Source organism: Drosophila teissieri, chromosome 3L (genome assembly GCF_016746235.2).
Source record: "Drosophila teissieri strain GT53w chromosome 3L, Prin_Dtei_1.1, whole genome shotgun sequence".
In the NCBI taxonomy this organism is placed as follows: domain Eukaryota; kingdom Metazoa; phylum Arthropoda; class Insecta; order Diptera; family Drosophilidae; genus Drosophila; species Drosophila teissieri.
This window is the reverse complement of record NC_053031.1, coordinates 15,472,224-15,488,297: the sequence shown is the minus strand read 5'-3', so window position 1 is coordinate 15,488,297 and position 16,074 is coordinate 15,472,224. Positions and strand designations below refer to the sequence as shown.

Sequence of the window (16,074 nt, the reverse complement as noted above, 5' to 3'; positions counted from 1 at the left end):
GCTTTTTGATACCTTAGACATTCTGCTGGTGCCGAATATTGAAAAGTCTGATGACGATATTGTGGATCATATTCGCTTGTACGTCAGGGGCAACTCAGTTCTGCAGGACAAACACCAATCCTCCCTCGCCGGAACTTCTCTGTTTGGAGGGATTGTGGTGTGGAACAAAACAGGATCCGAACCGAACCCAAGTGAGCATTTCGTCATCAGGAACGAGGAGTATTATTATGGGGACGGATTTCACGACTACACTATTATCTGGCAGGCTGATAAAATTATCTTCAAGTTTAATGGCGAGTTCTTCGGCGCAGTACACAATGCGACACTTCTTGAACCATTCCAAAAACATGAGGTAAGACGCTTCTTTAAAAGTTTTTAAGGTTTAAGATCTCTGTGATCTCTGGTTATTAGTGCCATCTAGTCCTGGGCCTCACCGCCGGCGGAAATGTAAATTTCAATGACGATATTCTGGATATGCAACACAAGCCCTTTTCAAACACGCACCCCAAAGCGGACAAACAATTCGAGGAATTGGCTAGAAACTGGATCTGGACACCACTGGTGGTCGACCATATCCGGGTGTACGCCATTGACAAGGAGGGAAATTAACAAAAACGTATTTTCTTTAAAGTTGTAAAATATGACTTAAAGGCTTTTGATATTGCATATATTGCATCAAGGAAGTCTCTGTTTGCAAATTTCTATCTTAAAGTTATATTACGCCCCTAATTAAATTGTCCTATGAAACTCTTTCTAGATTTCTTGATAGTAATTAATTCGAGATTCCCACTAACTGCTTCTATCTTATTCGAAAAGTTACTAAGAGCAGCGGTTAATCGACTGAGTGCCATTATTTTACAAAACATTGGTGATTTAAGAGTGTACTTTTATGGCTGAATAAACTACGAAAATGATTGTTAGCACTGACTAAAAGGTTTTGCCATTGTTCTTCTTGGAGCCGTTGTTCCTTGAGTTCTGGTTGGATTTCTTTCGCCGCTTATCGGACGACCAGTCCACGTCGTCCTCATCATCAGTGCCTCCGGCATTTCCCGCGGAGTGCAGGTGGGCGGATGAGGCGCCCTCTTTGGTGGCCAGGCGGCGAGAGGCGATTCGCGACGATATACGGCCCATGCCCATGCACTTTTCCAGGTGCGGGGCGAAGCGGGCGGCGGCCACCAGGCGATCACAGTTGGGGCAGGTGCAGTCCATTGGCTTTTTGGCCGTTGAGATGCCGAAGATGTCCAGGTTGGGCATCTCGCACATCCGATAGGTCGAGTCCTCCGGCACTCCGTCCAGGGCGGCTAGGTTCCCGGACTTTCGCAGGTGATGTGTCTCGTTGAAGATTCCGACAACGGCGTCGTCGAGCAGCGTCTGGAACAGATAGTTGGACGCCTCGTCGAGATTCTTCGGGTCCTTGATCAACTCCCGGAAGTGGTTTACAATCGTAGTGCTAGTTGTGGGAACTTGGTTTCCCGATCCCTGAGCTCCTGTCGTCGTCGGCATGTTGGCAGCAGACATACTAGTTGGTGCAAATACTATATCTATTTGCTTCTGGGTGTCTTCCTGTCTGCTCTGGAAGATTTGTTTGGCATGCCGGTTGTTGTTGTGGAACTTAGTTACTAATTGTCGGTTTGTTTAACACGGCTGTTTGCAAAATGAAAGAGTTGCCAGGCTGGTGCGGAATAACATATGGGGTATAGTTTTATAGAAGTGGTGATCCATTTATTTGTTTTGCATTTAAAAATAACAACTTTAACCGTTAATAATAGTAGAAAATAAAATATCTATATTTTGTTATCCAGTTTTTTAATTAACTGTTGCTAAATTAAGTTTTTTGAACTAGTTATTTTCTAAATAAATGTGAAGTGGCAATACCGTTTTGCCCATCTGGCCACACTGAGCCATGGCGTAAATAAATGCATTTCTAAATAATTAACAATTACCAATGTCTGTATAAAATGTTGCTAAATAAGAAGGAACTCATGTACAAACAGCTGGTGGAAAAGCTGTATGACAGGTGCCAGAGGATTCAGGCGGAAAATGAGCGATGTGTGATGAGGTAACCGTCATTTGTGTGCTCCACGAAACGTAAACAAACATGTGGAATGCTAATTTTTCAGAGTAAATGGAATCAAAAAGATAGTGAGAAGGCGCAATCATGATGTGGAACTTCTGAAAAGACGACTAGATAAGCACGGAGACAACTGGCGATCAGTTCCCATGGTGGCTCCACATCCCAAAGGCAAAACCGAGCAGAAGCGCCGAGGACCGAAGCCCAAAAACAAGCAGGCGGCGGATGAAACAGGAACACCAGGGTCTGAGCCTGGCTCCACCACTCCAGCAGCACGGAAGCCCCGAAAGCAAAAGGCCAAACAGCCACCCATTAATCTCAATCCAGTCATCGCACCTCCGCATCCACATCCACAACCTCAATTGTTAACCTGAACCTAAGAGATTCTATGTATTCTATTTTTAAGATAAAGGGCTTTTATACTTTTCACTGTAATCTTAAGACAAATAAAACCCAAATCCACAAGCGAATACCTGCATAATTTGTTCTATCAACTGTAATTACAAAGCATTTAAAACATGATATTGCATTAGGAAAGCTTTAAAATAAAAATCCGTTTGAAGCCTGCACGAACAGCATATTTGCATTTGAAGATTCATGAACATTTTTTAAAATCTTTTGGATTTCTTATCACCTTGTTATGGTAGACATATCAGCATCAATAGACTTTCATTCACTGAATTTATACTTATTTATATTTTGAATGTACTTAATTGCTAAAACAGAAATTCAACGGGCAGGGCATCGCCATGTTTATTCGGCCTGGCGGAGACGTGCCAGTCGCTGGGTGAGCTCGTCTTGCTCTTGGGACACGGCTGTTGAGGCTCCCACGGATTGGCTCTGGACTCCACTGGGCAGATCCATGTTAAGCTCGAGGCCAGCCTCGTCGGCCACTTGCTGGAGCAGATTGTCAACATCGCCCTGGGGCACCGAGGTGGTTACCGTGTCGGACATGGTGCCCTCCATCACTGAGCTCTGAACGTCCAGGTCTTCGAACTGCGATTCAAACTTCTCCATCAGGGAGGAAATCTTCTCCAGGTTCATGCCCTTCATCGCTGCATCCATGGCCTTGACCACGCCGGCCATGGAGCCGGTGACCTTGCGGGTGGTGAGGGCGGACTGCACTCTGCTGGCGACTGCATCCACTCGGGCACTCATCCTGAGGTAGTTAACCGCCTGGTTCTTCTGGCGGATCGCATTCTCTGCGTGGATGCGGGCCACATCCATGTTGCCCTTCTGGATCGCCTTCTTGGCCTTGGCCTTCTCGAGCTTCTCCTCTTTCTCACATTTCTTGGAGTTTCGTTCCAACTCCTTTACGGCAAATTTTAGATTGAAAAGGTGTTCTGGGGGCGAGAAAAAGAGGTGTGGGTCAATTGGAATCTTTGTCTGGCGTCATCGCTGTGCTACACTTACTTTCCATGGAACTCGTAGACATGTCGTTACCCAGCTTGATGAATTTACAATGACGAACGTGGAAAAAAGATTAGGAGTTGGTTTGCAACTTCAACGGATGAATTTTATCAATTTACGTTGTTTTTATTGAAAGAGGGTTTGTATGAATCACTTCTGTTTGTCAGGATTGGTGTGACCAGACGTTGGGCATTTCCCAGCAACAGCTGTTGCCCAGCTTTTGTGCGCCTAACAGCTTATTGCCTGCTGTATAAGTGTTAATGGACTGTTACTTTGACTGTTTGACTGTTTAAAGTCAACTGCTAACGGAAAATAACATTTGTTACATTACACCATACATAAACTGAAAGTTCCATTTTTACTATTGCTGTGGGAATCTTTTATTTTTAAGTATTGCTGAAAATATGTTTGTCAATTCCAAAAATTGGTATATCTTAAATCAAATTAATGTTTTTACTTTTTTTATTTTAAAAAGGAAAAGTATTGTGTAGCAGTACGTTTATTTTTGGACTTGATGTTTTAAAATCTAATGTGGTTATACAAAAGCTCCGTCAAGATGTAAATATTAAGAATATAGGAATTTGATTTATCACTTCAATATTTCACATCGGTAAACTTAAATTTTAGAGGAATATTGGGCTTGTACAAGAATGTGCACTTAAATGCCTTTTCAGTGGGGTGATTATATTCAATGTGAAAATTTCGCACCAAGTTGGCCACCGTAAGCTCCAATTCCAGATCCACAATCCGTTTGCCCACGCACATGCGTGGTCCGAATCCGAATGGCAAGTAGATGAAGGCACTTAAGTTCGGGTTAATCAGGACATCCGAGCTGTCTTCGCCCTTTTGGCGTAACCAGCGTTCCGGGATGAACTCCTTTGCCCTTGGATATAGTCCGTCGTCCTTAAGCAAAAAGCTGTTGGTCATCAGAAGATTGGTGCCCTTGGGGATTCTATAGCCATCGAGGACCACATCAGTCCCGGCGGATCGGGCATTACCAAAAGTGACTGGATACAATCGAAGCGATTCCTTGATGACTGCCCTCAGATACGGAAGGGATTTCATATCCTCCAAAGAAAATTCTCGATCTAGTGTAGTCAGTTTGCTTAGAACTTCCTCCCTTAGCCTTTGCTGCTTGTCCGGATTTTTGGCCAGGTTTAGCAATATACCAGAGATGGCCGTGCTGGTGGTATCCACTCCGCCCATTAGCATGTCCATGGCCAAAACAGTGGCTAGTTTCCTATCGATTTGCAGCAACTGCTCCAGCACACTCTTATGGTCGCTTGTATCGCCTTCTAACAACTTACGGTCTATCCTTTCAATCGCTTGATTTACGTACATCGAACAGGTGTCGAAGATTTCATCCATGGCCTGACTGAACTTCTTGTAGGTGGGTGTGGAGATGTACTTGTATAACGATGGTTTTACGCCCAGCTCGAAGAAGGAATCCATCAGGACTTCGATATTTTGGAACAGTTTGCTGGCCTCCGGCGGCGGGTTGGCCTGTCGGAGCAGTCCCAATTCTTTGTCAAGGGCCACTGTCGCCACTGACTCAAAGGTCAGATGGTTGATGGTGTTTAGGAAGTCGCCTGGCACTTCTTGGGATTCCCTGTCGCGCATCTCGCGGATGCGATTCACAAACTGCCGATTGACCCGCTGCATCGGTTTCAGATAGATAGCCACATTTCGGTGCTGCATCAGGACGGGATTTACAGCACTCCTAATCCTTCCCCACTCCGGGCCACTGAAATGAAATGAAACAAATTAGTTGGTGTGAGCTTCATATATGATTTGTTTTGACCAAAAATTAGCATTAGATCAGAAAATGGAAAGGGCTTTAGTTGAATATGCCAAGTCTTTGCGCATATTTATTAGTTTTAGAAAGTTTCCCATATATTTGAACTCACTTGCTGAACAATCCCACGCAGTCCTTGAAAAACTCATCCTTGCGTTTACTGCGGTAGTGAAGGACGGGTTCGGCGCCACCTCTGACGGGCCACTGACCTTCGGTGCGATAAACCCTCTCAAAGGTTTTCACGTTGAACGAGAACACAGTGGTGGGCATGCCGAATAATCCGGGTATCAGGCATATGTCGCCGAACTGCTTTTTGTACATTCGCATCACATCATCCATTCCCAGTTGGTGGTACTGACCGCCCTTCTGAAAGCCGCGGAACAGTTGCCAGCGTGTTGGTCCGGGAATTTCCGTAAAGGGTTTTGCGTCCTCCCATTCCGATTCCAGCTGCTGAACGTAGGATGATGTATCTGGGTTTCTGGTGGCAGCCAGCTGGGAACTGGCCCTCAAGCCGTGCTTTACTGTGAGACGCAACATGGTCGAGATCTCTCAGCGGAATGACTTATCAATGGTAAACAACCGAACACCAAGACTCACTATATTTAGCTTTTGGTTAATTACACAAATATCGGCAACAGCGGAGAGTGGTTTCCATTATCATTGTGCTTTTTCAGAGAGCTTTTTGCTGAAGGGTATATACATACATATGTTTATAAACAAAAATGTTTGAATGCAAGGCAGATAAGCGAAAAACGATTTTATATTTGCTATAAAAATAAAACAACACGTTTTTGACCTACAGTGGCCAAAAGTTGACTTTCGCAGACTTAATGCGTTTTAAAAACAAATGGCATCTCTGTATATAAGTATTTATTGTATATTAACGTATCTGCCACTTGAAACTGTTCAGTGAGATACTCGAAAATAGGCTTTTGCTTTAATACAATACGTGTATATTTCCCTAGTGGTTTTATTGATAAACTTCGAGTGCCCTAATGGTGTTTCCCTGACTAAGCCCTCAAAACCGGTTTCACTGGTATTATCCGCCCTGCCGCCTATCAATAAAATATGATTCTAAAACGCTTGCATTGGAACAGAGAGGACAAAGACAAACGCATTCTATGTGCATTTCAAAAACAATAAGCCAAAACAAAAGGGCCAAATCGGCCGTAGACACAAACACACCAGCGTAGGGTCAAATCCAAAACAATAGGGCGAGGGCTCCATTGTTTTGGCCAACTTTGTGCAGCACTCGACGCTGCCCAGCACCCAGCACCCATCACCCAGTACCCAACACCCATGCCCATACCAACTGACCAACTGGCCACTAGAATGTATTACATATTAAGTCTGATAACACGTTGCCTGCTTAAATTATAGCCCATTCCCTGTATAGCCACCGCCACGCCCCTTAGCCTGCCGCCCAAAATAGGTAGTGTACGTAAGCTCAATTTGCGGCTACTGCCGAATTTAATAGGGCGCATAACACCCGGTATCACTGTGATTGAAAGCCTCTTTGAGACAAAGGTACAAAAGGAGAGGATGGCTTACGCCTTATTAAATTTCCATGGGCCATGATTTTGGAGTTTTGATTATTATTTAGGCATGTAAGTGTCAGAATATAGATGTTACATACAATATCTAAAACAATGAGTTCTTAAAAGGCCAAAGTTTTCCATTCCGCATTAATTATTGTATGTGTTTCACTCATGCTAAATTAGACTTTTATCTTCAGCTATTAATGATAAAGTGTTCAGGTGGTGGAATATGCAAATTGTATAGTCTGATTGAAGAAAGTAGCCACCCCTAAGCTCGAGGACATAAATTGTACACAAATTACACAATTGACCGCCGAACAAGCCGCAAAACTTGGCCAAATTAACTGCGACTGTGGCGCAAACACATAAAAAAGTTTCTACATAAATTGTGTAAATTATTATAAACATTGTTTGGTCCGCGCAGCCCGAAAATAAAATACAGAGATTTGTAAACAATATAGAAAGTACATTGTTACCATCCTAGTGTGCATATAACTTACGAATTATGGGCGTGTTGCTCAGTCACAATAAAAGGGAATTACCTAAACAATTGCATTGTATTTTTATGATTTACTCGCAAGTATTGAACATTAATAATATAGAAAGGAAGTGTACCCGAAGCTATTCTTTTTGCAGTGCACCCTGAAAAGGCATTTGATATACTCGTCCGATATTTCATGGGGCCTTTAAAGTTCGACCATTAAAGACGAGGGCTGGCTCTCTACGTTCAACAATGACTGGCCCAAGTCACAATGTCCGCCCACTAGATGGGCTGGAATTAATTTGCAATAACTCTTCCATTTGGCTGTCATAATCGAAATGTAGCCAAACTGTCACTTGAGTGGAAATGCTTTGACATTATCATAACTGCATCAGATGTTCAATAATTTTCCCTCACTGCCACGCAGACACCTAGAGACCAAAGGCAAACAGCCGGATTTCTTTCTGCTATTCTCCAATCCTATTTCTCCCCTTTTTTTCCAGACTGCGCTCCATCTTTTCCTGCTCTTTATCACGCGCCCAATTTAGCGCCGGAGGGACGAAAGGGCGGTCAATCCGCCCTAGCTATCGCTATCCAGATCCCACAATCGCGGCCCAGACAGTCCCATTCCCAGTGCCACTCCCAGTGCCATTCCCATTCCCATTCCAAGTCCAAGTCCCATTCCCATTCCCAGTTCAAGTCCCGCCCATTCTCAAGTCCACAGCCAAAGGCAGGCGAGAGATTAAATCAGCGCAAAGTGCAAACACTGTGTCAAGTGTAGACCAAGCGAAAAAAACCCGTCTAAGGACACACGCCATCGATATGGCCATGGCTCCTGGAAAAAACACACTCTCCGAGTAAAACGGATAAATGTCAATCAAATTAACTGGCAATGCGATATGCAGCGATAGTGGAGCAGGTATTCCGCAGGGAAGTCCTTTTTGTAAGGATAGCAGCTCTCCTTCATAGCCCTAAATTTCTGGAGCTAACTGGAGTAACTTTACACTTGCTATTTTGAGTAAACTAAATGGAATAGTGCACTTAAGAGCCTCAGATTATTAATCTAATATCCCACTATCTGCTGAAATATCTAACAACAAGTATCTCATGGCCAACTCTTAATTATAATCCCAATCTAAATAGGATTACACGCCTTCAGCGCGCCGACCATATGGGAATAAATTGCTAATCTAGAATACAAAATCAACACGAAGCACGAGGGGCAAACATTAATTATTGCAGTTTTTATTTAAGTACAGTGAGCTCCTCTGTTTGTGCAAAACTAAAGGCAAACAAGTGTGGAAAACACAGAGTAATTAAGTTGCATATCATGGAGTGAAAGGGAAAACTTTGCTAAATGTCTGTAAACAGGAAATGGGGCAAATAAAGAAAAAAGCATTCATCGTTGGATGAGATTTTTCAACATTTTAAATGCCTGTTGGGGAAGTTGCTCCGCCATGAGGCAACAATTTAAGGCGCATTAACTGCAGGCAAGAGGAAACCATTTCAGATATTCCTCTGATAATTACAAACAGACAGTGGAGAGTCAATAGTGCACTCCTCGTCCTCGTCCTCAATCCTTGATCCACTCCCCCGCCATCAATCGGGCTCATCAAACGGGCTCCCCATCCGATGACATGGCTTGCCGGCGGCCACGCCCCCTGGTTAACCATAAACCATCGATTGTGGGTCAAATTGCGTTGATGCGACATGGGATCCTGGATTCTTGGGCCTCTGCCGCCGGATGGATGACAGTCAACAATCGGAACGGCATCTTCATTATTGGCATAGGGCACGCGTAATTGCTCCACAGTGGTTACACAACTGCCGAGCTCAAGGCTGACTGAAATTTAACATTAAAGATACCCAGATTAGGTAATCTATTAGGTTTTCATTCAGCCTGTATGCACTTCGCCTTGTTTTAAAAAAAGTACAAATTATCTGTGCAAAAGTAGTATTCAATTGAGCAGAGTAATATAAACATGTCAATCATTATGTCTCCCAAAGAAGAATGGTGTACTGATAAAATATATATCTTTTTCATGACTTCAAAGTTGGCTTTATATCAATATTTTAAACATTTTCCTAAAGGCTTTATGTATACTTCCCATTTATTCCCGCCATAATTAATTCATTAGTTGCACCACCCAATTTGGCTGCTACTTTTCAGCCCCACAAATCTGTCTAATGTGTGGGTGTCCTCAGCAATTAGCCGAAACCCTGCTGAGAACCATCTAGGCTTAGCCCAGACAACGAACACCCCGTTTTCCGCCATTGCAGATGCACTGCACCCGGGGGCAAGGTGGGCTGCTGGTGGTGTTTCCAGCGGGTGGGGCTGTCTGACTTGGCACCGCCCGTTTTGGGGGCGCTGCACGGCACGCTGCACGACATAGTTCCATTAAACTTTCCACGATAACGCGCCAAACTTTGCGCCCAGCAAAACTCTCAGTAATTTGCAGGAAGTCGAGGCCCAGCACGCTTCCCACCCAGAAGCCCAGAGGCCGACAGGCCGAGCAGCCCAGAAGTCGATGGGAGCACCCTGGCCATAAGTTAGGCTCTGCACTAATCAAGCGCTGCATATCAGACTAAAGGCAGTCCACGGCTGCCCCACTGAGGCATTTATTAATAACGCGAACTTTAAATAACCCGGCGGAACTTAAGGCAGTTCTGCCCAGAAGAGCTGGATTGAAGTCAAGTCGACTCCTGCCGCCCGAACTTTGTGCATTTCTGCATGCCTCGCCCCCCGTCGCTTCTTTGATAATTGCGCATACGCCACGTTGGCCGCACTGAATGCACGGAGCCACGGGGTTTGAGCGCTTGTCTGGGCATTTTCGGAATATCCGGAATTCTGCGGGCTCTTGCCCGGGGTAGTAGGTTTTCTGAGCTGCGGATATCCTGATCGTCTGGGGCTGGAAAGAACTGAAGTTAATTGTTAATATTTATGGGAGGCACCTCGATTTAGCTAAAACACTGGGCAGTACTTTAAAACAGGTCTGAAGAAGTTATTTCTGTTTGGTAGAAATATTTTACCCAGTTGCAATTAAGTTAAATTGGAACTGAAGAGTTATTTATAAGAAACTCGTAGAAGTTCTTAAATGGAAATGTGGTTTACGTTACTATTCAAAGAATTGCTATGAAAAACTCAAAAAAATGTATAAAGTTAATAATAGTTCAAAATAATAATTTAAAAACATCTTGTAGTTTAAAAATCACAAAAGAGGGTTCAAAAATATTTTATAAAACAAGAAATATCTTTTAAATAAATACATTTAAATAATGCCAAATTAGGTAAAGGGTTTTCCAAACAATTCATATAATTTAATGGAATAATATTTTTGTTTACTAAGGCGACTTCTCTATTAAAAAATATATATGAATAAATACAGAACAGAAAACAGCGCGAAAAGTGTAGCACATTATTTAAGACGAGGCCTGAACTTTATGAATTTAAAAAACCGTTTCTCCTCGAGAATAAACGAACACATGGTAATTTTTTTCGGCTTGAAACGGGTTGTTTGGCCAATAACTGCAGTGCATTCGCAGCTGTTTGTATTGGGTGTTTGTATTGTTATTATTATTACGGCACATGTTGCCCTTCTGGGCTTCTGCCCGAGCAGGCAAAAAGTGTTGGCCTTATTCGGACCAAGGGCCAACTTGGCTCGCCGGTGCTATCAATCTTTCGCCATGTTTTTTTATTACATTTTTTTTTTTGTAGTTTTTTGTTTTTCTTTTTTTGTATTTTTGGTTTGTTTGGCTTGCTGCCAGGATGCATTATCGTAAAATGGAATTTAGAATTTTCGTAGCACTTTGCGGGAGCTAAAGTTACTTCGATTCGTGACTGCTCCAGGTTCTGGTCCTTTGAGTGACTCCTGCGACAGCTTTGACCAGTTGATTGTCGCCCCTCCGAGGACCTCTAACCTTCTAACCCTGTAACCCTCTATCCCTGTAACCATTCAACCCCCCGCCCCGTGCTGTTTCCTGGGTCATTTGCACTTGCCACCTGTGATCCCTGTCGGCAGTTGTACCAATGTTGATATTTTGCCCAAAAACATTTTACAAAAGAGTTCAACACGAAAATTGGCCAAAACGAGGCAGCAGGGGTCGGGCGACCAGACAAGCCACAAAAGGCAATGCAGACCACAAAAAAAAAGAGGTAAAAAAAAAACTGATAAACTTGATAGAATCTTCCGACACTCCCTTCGCCGCCTTTGTCACACTCTTCACATTTCCCCCTGCCCCAATTTCCCCTGTTTTCCCGACTCAGTTTGCCAAGTTTGTCGGCTTGCAGCTGCATTACATGTGGTCGGAGCTGAGCGGAGCGGAGTGGCATCGACAGCCGTTGCAAGCTCTTGTTTGTTATACTTGGCGAAAGTTTGCCATCAGATGCGGGGGCAAGTGTTGCCTGCGGGGCGTGGTGCGATGGGGCTTAGCAGGACTTGCGGCAAGGATATGCTGGTAGTGCTTCTATGGACTGTTGCATGCGCTGCAAATGTCGCTCAACTAAACTGACCCTATTTTTCACATATCCGTTTGAAAACCACACAACTGCTGTTATATACTAAAAATGTATTAAACATATCCCTGCCAAATTAAACTAAAAACCAATGGTATAACCAGGTATAACCAATAAATACATCAGTTTTCCCGTTTTGTTTTATAGTGGATGAATTTTCAAATTAAATCTAGATCATTCTGTTGATTCATTCTTAATTCTTAAATCAGATTATCAATCAGATTTTTGTGTCCTTCAATGATTTAGATATCTTTGCCCAACTAAGTTTTAGTCCGATATTTAAAACACCATCAATGGTTAAGTGCCCAGCTTAGCTGCAAAATGGTCCATGGGAAGATCAGCACTCAAGTTACCCATCATCTGTTGTCCAAAATGTCCCAAACAACTTCAATATGCAATTTTCTTCGACTGACAACTTTTTGTAGCCTCTTAGTCAGGCCGCAAACTTTTCTAATAACCTAAGATACTCGCAAACAGACACGCAGGGGAGCAGGGACTTCGTTTGGGGTTTGGGGGCGGGAATAATCTGCCAGAATAATGTGTGCCACCAGAAAAATTGTAGGGCAAAACAGAGAGAGCCGAACATGCCGTCGATGTAGAGCCATATCAAATTGACGCGTTATTTCGAAAACTTTCAAGGAGAGGCATTAAATTTGCAAAAGTAAATTTGCAGAGCGAGTTAGCCGGAGTGCGAGCAAGTGCATACGTGATATATTATTTCGCATTACGCGCAAATTGAAAAGCTCAATGAAATAAAAACAAGAAAGCGGCCATTCCAAGCAGAAATAAAGAACGAGAGAAATTCCACTAACGCGGTGAAGTGGGGCAAGTTTAACTGCTGCTCCCCCTTTTATGCCCTTCAGTTACGACTAACTGTAAAATGAGATATATCTACTGACGGACGGACAGAATATATGGCTTATTGTGTTAGTTCACTTGCGCACTCGGAATTTATAAATCAATTTTTTAGTGTTGCCTCATAAAAATTCAAATAAATAAATTTGTGCGAAAGTTATATTTGTGCTGTTGTGTTTCACTTCCAGATTGCCGTTTGCACTGAAATTGCAGCCAGTGAAATAAATGGCGAATTGATTGATTGAGCACTTGATTGATGGCGCTGCGCTTTCAACGCCTAATGAGTAAACCATTTTGCGCCCTGAAAAGTATGCAATGAATACTGCAGTTGGTTAATCATTTAGCGCCAGCCGAAATTTCATTGTTTGAATATTTGATTATGCTTTACACGCTCAATCTGCATGCAATCGAGACAATTTATTTAGATTGGAAATTTAAAATTCCATTTTTCAATTTGTTACCCACTTGAGTATTAGTTTAATAATTGATTTGTAGATCTGAAAACTATTAGTATTATTATTACTTTTGTTGGTTGTGTTATCACCCATATATAATTATAAAGCATTCTCCTTTTTTTGCGCCACTCGTAGTTTGCAAAGACAATTAAAAGACCCATTGCTGCACAAAATGAACTACTACTCCACTCAACGTGTACAGCATACCATCCACGAACTTCCCATCCCCAACTTGCCATCCCAGCGAGTACAACTTTTAGTGGCGCCCCGCAGCCTTGCCTCTAATATGTCCAAAAGTTGCAACCAATTTCGAACTGCAGTTAGTTGGTGCACACTCGCATCACCGGCTGATGCCTAATGGCCGTGATAATGCCATGACAACTGTGCGAGCATCGGAGTACTCCCGAAAGTTCTACAGTTCTACCATCTCCCGTGGCAGTCTGTCGAGTTCGCAGCCACGGAACTATGCCAAATTACTCAACAACGTTGCAACACCTGCGTGTATGTCGCTCCTTTCCCTCCCCGAGCACCGCTTAGAATGTGGGCAAGCTGCGTGGCAGCAAAAAGGTGGTCCTGGCCCAATTAGTTCGGACTCCTGTCCAGCAATTGGGCAACGTGGTTCATCCTCTCCAGCGCCAGGATGTTGGGAACTTCGCGCGTCAAGAAGGAGTCCCTGAAGTCGGTAGTGGTAATGAAACGATTGCGAAACAACATCATTTTGGTTTGAAAATTAATGAGCCTAAACAAGTTCTTAATTATAAACTCAAGACATAACACCTTTGATTATTTTTGCATTTTACAATGCATTTTACATTTTACAATAGCTGATAGATACTGATTATTGGATTTAAGACTGTACTAACTATCAAAATACTTAAAGCCTCATTAATACGGTTTTGAAGTCGAAGAAAGTGTAGTTGGAACAGATAAGAAATTTCTGTCTAATCAGGCGGGGCAACGGAAACATTTATGTTCGATAGCACAGAGAGATGACAGTTTCTGTTTCGGCCAAATACACAAAAGTACACATTCACTATTCTGTCAAATTAATCCCATCCGAAAAAATACCCCTTCGAAACAGAAGAAAAAAAGATTGATGGACAAACGAGCAAAGAGAGTTATAAAGACTAGAAAGTGGCGGACAGGAGTACATACAGCAAGCTGGCGATTCGGTTAGAAACCTCCAAAGACGAAGAGATCGAAACGATGTAAGTCCTATAGAGTCCTTTAACTCCTGTTCTATGGAACTTTTCCAGAATACGTCCGCGCTGGTGGAGTGGCGGAGTGGCAGGTGCTGTGGCGCAATGTTTTACGGCACCTTTCGACCTCATCGAGGCGCGAATGGTGGTCATCAAGAAGGACAGAGGCATGGCTTCCAATCTCCAACGGGCTATTCGAACACATGGTAATTATGGGGACAAACTCGAACTAAAACAACAAACGTCCTAGGATAAAGACACTCGCTTCAGATCGAATTGATAGATAGAAATGAAATCCTTGTAAGGGGAAACAGTGTAACAGTTGTATGTGGATGTAGAGCTTGGTTCTGATCGGAAATCCCCTTCCTAGGATTCATTTCGCTGTACGACGGCTTGAGTGCCCAGTTGGTGAGACAGCTGACATACACATCGCTTCGGTTTCACCTGTACGAAATGGGAAAGTCGCACTTGGATGATCCGGATGGCTTGTTGGATAAAGTGCTGGTGGCTGGATTGGCTGGTTGTGTGGCTGGTGTGGTGGGCACACCCATGGAGTTGATCAACACCCGAATGCAGGTGAACCGTGCGCTTCCCAAGGAATCGCGGTGGAACTACCGAAACCTCTTCGATGGACTGTACCGCGTGACCAGGGACGAGGGCTTTACCAAGTTGTACAGCGGATGCTTGCTCTCTTTCATGCGGTCTAGCTTCATCACCATCAGCCAAAATGCGGCCTACGATCAGGTAAGGTTTTAAATAATTTAATTAATATAAACAATTAGCTTTTTATCATGTTTATTCTGCAGGCGAAGCAGATCTACGCGGAATGGTTCCACATGAAGCACGACAACACGTTGCTGCACCTGATAAGTTCCGTGACGGCTGCTTTCATCTGCGGCCCCATCATCAAGCCCATTGAGAACTTGAGATACCTCAGGATGGTGGATTCCAGAAGATTCATACATTCCATTTCGTATATGATGCGCTTCGGATCGCGAGGACCTTTTCGCGGTATTGTGCCCTACTTATTGCGAATGGTGCCCAATACGGTCATTACGTTTTTAAGTTTCGAGCAGCTTCGAGTTAATTTTGGGTACATTGAGGAAATTGAGGATGATAAATGATAGCGAGAAGCAATGTGTGTCAGCAAGAGTATTACCTTTTGTATATTTATTATAATAATTAACACAAAAGAATGAATTATATAATTTCCTGTAACAAGAAGCCACAAGAAAGAGTTATTTCAAACGGAACGGGGATTTATATGGAATTTCGGTTTATTTTTCTTCATTTATACTAAATCACCTCACTTTCATCTAATTAATTCCATTGCATTCAGCTCTGAAAGCGTCTATTCAAACACTTGCTGCCCAACCCACTTATTCTAACCTGTGACCTCAATGGCACACTGTCCACTGTTCACTGTCCACTTATCAAATAGTTGGTAGCTTCCCGACTCCTGGCCTCTGTCCCTTGTTTATTTGTTGAGCAAACTCGAGCAGAGTCAGGCTAAATAAACGGCGCATGCACCTCATAAGGCATACAATTTCGCATTGATTGCACACCGAGCTGCTCGCAAAAACAGGTCAACAGTGCGTATGAGTTATATTTAATAATGCACACCAATGCGAGCTGGCCACGACCAAAGCGGCTGCAGAACACAAACTATGCAAATGATTTTAATGGTGAGCCAAATGTGCCAGCCGAGCGACTAATAACCTCGCAGAAAACAACGAACCCGCTACCTCTGACCTCTG

At 43.3% G+C, this 16,074-nt stretch overlaps 5 protein-coding genes and 1 pseudogene across 6 annotated transcripts; 3 read left to right on the top strand and 3 right to left on the bottom strand.

Moving 5' to 3' along the window:
• The first annotated feature begins 227 nt into the window (after positions 1–227).
• On the top strand, positions 228–735 carry LOC122617332 (annotated as a pseudogene).
• A 137-nt stretch (positions 736–872) lies between these two features.
• On the bottom strand, positions 873–1,667 carry LOC122617331 (SAGA-associated factor 11 homolog). Its single transcript, XM_043793158.1, has one exon. The coding sequence runs from the start codon at positions 1,516–1,518 to the stop codon at positions 928–930; it is 591 nt and encodes a 196-aa protein (XP_043649093.1). The 5' UTR covers positions 1,519–1,667; the 3' UTR covers positions 873–927.
• A 223-nt stretch (positions 1,668–1,890) lies between these two features.
• Positions 1,891–2,541, top strand: LOC122615476 (TCF3 fusion partner homolog). The gene is made up of 2 exons (XM_043790396.1): positions 1,891–2,059; positions 2,121–2,541. Exons 1-2 carry the CDS (start codon positions 1,959–1,961, stop codon positions 2,443–2,445), a joined length of 426 nt encoding a protein of 141 aa, XP_043646331.1. The 5' UTR covers positions 1,891–1,958; the 3' UTR covers positions 2,446–2,541.
• A 202-nt stretch (positions 2,542–2,743) lies between these two features.
• Positions 2,744–3,684, bottom strand: LOC122615475 (charged multivesicular body protein 1b). The gene is made up of 2 exons (XM_043790395.1): positions 3,485–3,684; positions 2,744–3,414 (listed from the first exon to the last, which is right to left on the bottom strand). Exons 1-2 carry the CDS (start codon positions 3,504–3,506, stop codon positions 2,825–2,827), a joined length of 612 nt encoding a protein of 203 aa, XP_043646330.1. The 5' UTR covers positions 3,507–3,684; the 3' UTR covers positions 2,744–2,824.
• A 241-nt stretch (positions 3,685–3,925) lies between these two features.
• On the bottom strand, positions 3,926–5,840 carry LOC122615474 (probable cytochrome P450 12c1, mitochondrial). The gene is made up of 2 exons (XM_043790394.1): positions 5,389–5,840; positions 3,926–5,225 (listed from the first exon to the last, which is right to left on the bottom strand). Exons 1-2 carry the CDS (start codon positions 5,811–5,813, stop codon positions 4,076–4,078), a joined length of 1,575 nt encoding a protein of 524 aa, XP_043646329.1. The 5' UTR covers positions 5,814–5,840; the 3' UTR covers positions 3,926–4,075.
• An 8,266-nt stretch (positions 5,841–14,106) lies between these two features.
• Positions 14,107–15,479, top strand: LOC122617485 (mitochondrial dicarboxylate carrier). 2 transcript variants are annotated; one of them, XM_043793362.1, is made up of 4 exons: positions 14,107–14,290; positions 14,375–14,523; positions 14,688–15,061; positions 15,124–15,479. In XM_043793362.1, exons 2-4 carry the CDS (start codon positions 14,460–14,462, stop codon positions 15,439–15,441), a joined length of 756 nt encoding a protein of 251 aa, XP_043649297.1. In that variant the 5' UTR covers positions 14,107–14,290; positions 14,375–14,459; the 3' UTR covers positions 15,442–15,479. The 2 variants fall into 2 exon arrangements, with proteins under 2 accessions (XP_043649297.1, XP_043649296.1); XM_043793361.1 differs by having other exon boundaries at positions 14,107–14,326.
• The last annotated feature ends 595 nt before the right edge of the window (positions 15,480–16,074 follow it).

Excerpts from the sequence above, each read along its gene's own strand:
- LOC122615474 (XM_043790394.1), bottom strand. The coding sequence starts at position 5,813 with ATGTTGCGTCTCACAGTAAAGCACGGCTTGAGGGCCAGTTCCCAGCTG. Across the intron at positions 5,226-5,388 it reads TGCGTGGGATTGTTCAGCAA|TGGCCCGGAGTGGGGAAGGA; the intron begins GTGAGTTCAAAT and ends ATTTCATTTCAG.
- LOC122617331 (XM_043793158.1), bottom strand. The coding sequence starts at position 1,518 with ATGTCTGCTGCCAACATGCCGACGACGACAGGAGCTCAGGGATCGGGA.
- LOC122615476 (XM_043790396.1), top strand. The coding sequence starts at position 1,959 with ATGTTGCTAAATAAGAAGGAACTCATGTACAAACAGCTGGTGGAAAAG. Across the intron at positions 2,060-2,120 it reads AATGAGCGATGTGTGATGAG|AGTAAATGGAATCAAAAAGA; the intron begins GTAACCGTCATT and ends CTAATTTTTCAG.
- LOC122617485 (XM_043793362.1), top strand. The coding sequence starts at position 14,460 with ATGGTGGTCATCAAGAAGGACAGAGGCATGGCTTCCAATCTCCAACGG. Across the intron at positions 14,524-14,687 it reads ACGGGCTATTCGAACACATG|GATTCATTTCGCTGTACGAC; the intron begins GTAATTATGGGG and ends TCCCCTTCCTAG. Across the intron at positions 15,062-15,123 it reads AAAATGCGGCCTACGATCAG|GCGAAGCAGATCTACGCGGA; the intron begins GTAAGGTTTTAA and ends TTTATTCTGCAG.
- LOC122615475 (XM_043790395.1), bottom strand. The coding sequence starts at position 3,506 with ATGTCTACGAGTTCCATGGAAA. Across the intron at positions 3,415-3,484 it reads GTCTACGAGTTCCATGGAAA|AACACCTTTTCAATCTAAAA; the intron begins GTAAGTGTAGCA and ends TCTCGCCCCCAG.